The sequence below is a fragment of the Physeter macrocephalus genome, chromosome 18, assembly GCF_002837175.3.
Source record: "Physeter macrocephalus isolate SW-GA chromosome 18, ASM283717v5, whole genome shotgun sequence".
NCBI lineage: Eukaryota > Metazoa > Chordata > Mammalia > Artiodactyla > Physeteridae > Physeter > Physeter macrocephalus.
The window spans coordinates 84,160,695-84,164,774 of NC_041231.1; the positions used below are offsets into that span (position 1 = coordinate 84,160,695).

Below are 4,080 nucleotides of genomic sequence, written 5' to 3' on the forward strand. Positions count from 1 at the left end.
TTGATACATTCTCACATATTAGAGAGAGGCACCAACATCACAGGTCCTCTTGAGAATATAACATAGGATCTTCTAGGAGGGATCTTTCTAATTCCTTGCGATATTCCATAAAATTCTCAGAGAAACTTTCCCTTTTCCTGGCATAACTCAACATAATAAAGGGAAATGCCAAATGGGGAATTATCTTTATTTCTAAATCCTCTTAAGATAATGAAGGAATGGGATGCAAGGGAGGTTTTATTGGAGGAGAATTGAGAAAAAAAATGTCTTATACATATGGAAGACCCTGATGCAGCTCTCATAGAAAGGACAAATATCTAGACACTTTTTGTTGTGGAAAGAATTGGGGATCCCTATGGTAAAGATAGCTGGTCACTGAAGAATATATACAATGTGGCACTGAGTAAATAACTCAAACTTTTTGAATTTTAGATTCCATAGATATATATGTTTTTTGGGTTTTTTTAACATCTTTATTGGAGTATAATTGCTTTACAATGTTGTGTTAGTCTCTGCTGTATAACAAGGTGAATCAGATATACGTATAAATATATCCCCATATCCCCTCCCTGTTGCGTCTCCCTCCCACCCTCCCTATCCCACCCCTCTAGGTGGTCACAAAGCACAGAGCTGATCTCCTTGTGCTGTGCAGCTGCTTCCCACTAACTATCTATTTTACATTTGGTAGTGTATATAAGTCCATGCCACTCTCTCACTTCGTCCCAGCTTACCCTTCCCCCGTCCCATGTCCTCAAGTCCATTCTCTACATCTGCATCTTTATTCCTGTCCTGCCCCTAGGTTCATAAGAAGCATTTTTTTTTAGATTCCATATATATGCGTTAGCATATGGTATTTGTTTTTCTCTTTCTGACTTACTTCACTCTGTATGACAGACTCTAGGTCCATCCACCTCACTACAAATAACTCCCATAAATAACCATGGACTGTTGGTTTCTGGATTTCCAGGAAATTTGAGATCGACTAGGTAAAGGTTGCTCGATGTGTTCTCTGAATATCGATGACCCTGTATAGGATAGGGTCATCAATATTCAGAGAACTCACTGAGCAAAGCCATATTTCTTCCTCCAAAAAACCTGCGGGGCAACTCAGCTGCTAACAGCTTCCTTACCATTTTAATTCCTGATTAAGAGCAGCCCCACCCCAAGGAAGAGCAGACCCATAACACAGGCCCCGATTCTACTCAGCATCTTGCCTTGTGAAGGTTCATACCGTGTCCCTGAGAAAAGAAGCTAGTTTGGGTGATTTTTACCCTGAATCCCACTTCTCTGAGACTCTGAGAGCTTTGACTGGGGGGAGAAGCCTGATCTGAAAGAACTAGAATAATTGGCCATTCCTAGAAAAGGAATGGCTACAAGGTTCAGGCAGTGAATCGTTGATGCACGTATGCTGTGGGGAGAGGAGAAGCCTGACACTCGGGGGTAAGCAAGTCTCCTCCCTGCTGGGTAAGGAATTTTCGAGGTCAGAAAGCTTCTCACTCCATTCCACTGGGACAGGGCTCGTCCAGCTGGGGTGCTCCACGTGGCAGGGGGTAGACCTCTCCACTCTGAGGAACTATTTCAAGCATCACCATGGTCTGGAAGGTCCAGTCTCCATTAGGGATCAGGCCTGTGGAGACCACCCCCGCCTCCTCTTCCTGGCCATTCCGGAACCACCTGACTTCAATGTGGCCTGGATAGAAACCATTCACAGAGCAGACCAGGAGGTTGTGGTGCTGCAGGGGCTGTGTCTTTGCAGGATACACAGTCACTGTAGGCGCCACTAGGAGAGAAAAAGGTAGAGGGGATAAGTGAGGGAGACAGAGTAAGTCTCGTTGGTTGGCTGCCTTTCTGCATCCACTCTCCAGTCCCAGACTGCAGCCTTGGGCAGGTCTCCCTCAAAGGTGGCCATGTGGCCCAACTTTAGGAGTTAGTACCATGATCCTGAATTTAACCCTTACCGCATGGACCCATTAGATTTTAGATATGCTGAGGATACTTGTGTGTCTTTTTTCCCCATTGCATGAAGCAGTTATTTATTGTTGACGTGTTTACAACTCTTTGCAAGGCATTTAACTAAAAGTGTTATTTCTGAATCCATGTTGCCTGGGTTCAAATCCAGGCCCTGTCTCCTACAGATTCATCCCAGGAGAATTTTTCCATTCCTCTGTGTCTCATCTGTCTCACCTATAAAAAGGAATAATAATTCTAATTCACCTCCTAGGGTTATGTGAGGATTAATGCACCTGAAGTATGTAAAACCGTAACTGGAATTTAGCCTTCAATATATCAGAGTTATTTATTACCGTTGTTTAATTTGAAAGAAAATATGATTCAAAGCAGTGTGGATAAATTAGGGAACAGCAGGGGTGTGTGTGTGGAGACAGAGGATGAAATCCTGGGAAAGCTGTCTCCAGGCACTCACACCTTAGAACACCTCAGAAAAGGTTCTACCCTAGGAAGAAGGAAAGACACAGGTGAATCTCTAACTCTCGAATTCCAAAAAAAACCATGAGTCCTGAAGGAGAAGGAAAGAAGGAAGAAAAGTCATTAATTAAAAAAAAAATTTCTTATAATTAAACTCTGCTAATCAATCCCTCTCCTTTGCAAAACAAGTGAATTTACTGCTGGAATTGTTATCAGTTTGCAATCGTCTCTCTTTTTAAGCTGACACTTAAGTTCAGGCAAGGGTCTGGGACTCATTAAATATGTGTGCTTAGCACCTGAGACAATCTCTGACAATATCAGCCTTAATAAAGACAATTTTTTTTAAATGATGGAGAAAAACTTTTTTACAATACTCTAAAATGGTAAGTTTAAAATTGATGGTAAATCTTTCCTAACAATTTTGCAGTATATTTTATTAAGTAAAAATGTTTAAATTTCTATCATGGAAAATAATAAACTGAATCAAAATATAAACCTCAAATTGGAGAGAAAGCTGAATCAAATATCAACAGTGTTAATTTTGCTGCATAGAGAATCTATATCACTGAGAAAAACACCAGGACCCCCAAAATAATAGAGAATAAATAATAGTTAGAGCAGTAACAAGGGGTCAATAAATATGTGAGAGATATTCAAGAACTTTAGGAATCAAAGAAATATAAATTTAAAATAAAAAATGTAACTTTTAAACTGAGTACTTGGCACTATATATCTTTGAAACAAGATCTGATAAAGGAGATTGTGAGATGAATTGTTACACTTATAAAAAGAAATATTATGTAACTACTCGAATACTATTAGCGTTATAAAAACAGTAACATCAGTGTGTTAAGACAATTATAATTCAAAAGTTGATTTCACAATCATTTCAACTATGTAAAATATATATACTAAGGAGAAAAAAAGCAACAAATTTAGACCTGAAGTAAGCTTCAGAGAGATCAGAGGAGCCGCAGAGGCTCCCCTGCCCGCACCTGTCAAAAAGTAGTCTGACACCTTTTTCTCAGTGAAGTGCTCCTGCACACAGACAGACGCGGCACACTTATTTCTGGGGTGTCAGGAGTTAAGAGGGGGTGTGCCCAGAGCACGCTGTGACTCTTCTCCTCACAGGCTCCCAATCCTTTCGCTTTCCTCACCTCTCCTCCCCCAAACCTTCCCCCAACCATAGACCCCTTGAAGTCCCTCCCGCATCTCTAACCGCCCCCCCCAGTCGGGGTTTCCTCCCCTCCCCTCCCCTCCCCTCCCCTCCCCCACAGGGACCACCAAGGACGCCCGGAGCCTCCCTCCTGCACCCCTCCCGCCACACCTCCCCTCCCCCGCGGGCCTCCCCACACCACACACGCTCTCTCCCCTCTCACAGTCACTGACAAAATCACACACTGTCTCCAGACAACAGGCTCTCCCAGGAACCCGCCTAACTTGTACTGGCTCACAGTCCTACACAGCCCCCGCTCCCCGAACGCAGTCTCCTGTGTCCCCGTCTCTGTGTCTCTCTGTCTCTGTCTCAAACACACACTCACACGCACTGCGCCCCCGCCCGCTGGCCGCCCGGCCCCGCGCTCACCTCGCCGCTGCACCGTGAAGCTCTCCACAACCCCGTAGTTGTGTCTGCAGTACGTGTCCACCGCGGCCCGT

The 4,080-nt window shown here is 43.7% G+C and overlaps 1 protein-coding gene across 1 annotated transcript in view; it reads right to left on the reverse strand.

Moving 5' to 3' along the window:
• Window positions 1-4,076, reverse strand: part of LOC102978546 (DLA class II histocompatibility antigen, DR-1 beta chain) — a gene marked incomplete at its 5' end in the record, with an annotated part of 7,683 nt that extends 3,607 nt beyond the window's left edge. The window contains one exon of the mRNA XM_055080022.1: window positions 4,010-4,076. Within this exon, the coding sequence (XP_054935997.1) occupies window positions 4,010-4,076 (67 nt within the window). The remainder of the gene's footprint in view (window positions 1-4,009) is intronic.
• Between the last annotated feature and the right edge of the window lie 4 nt (window positions 4,077-4,080).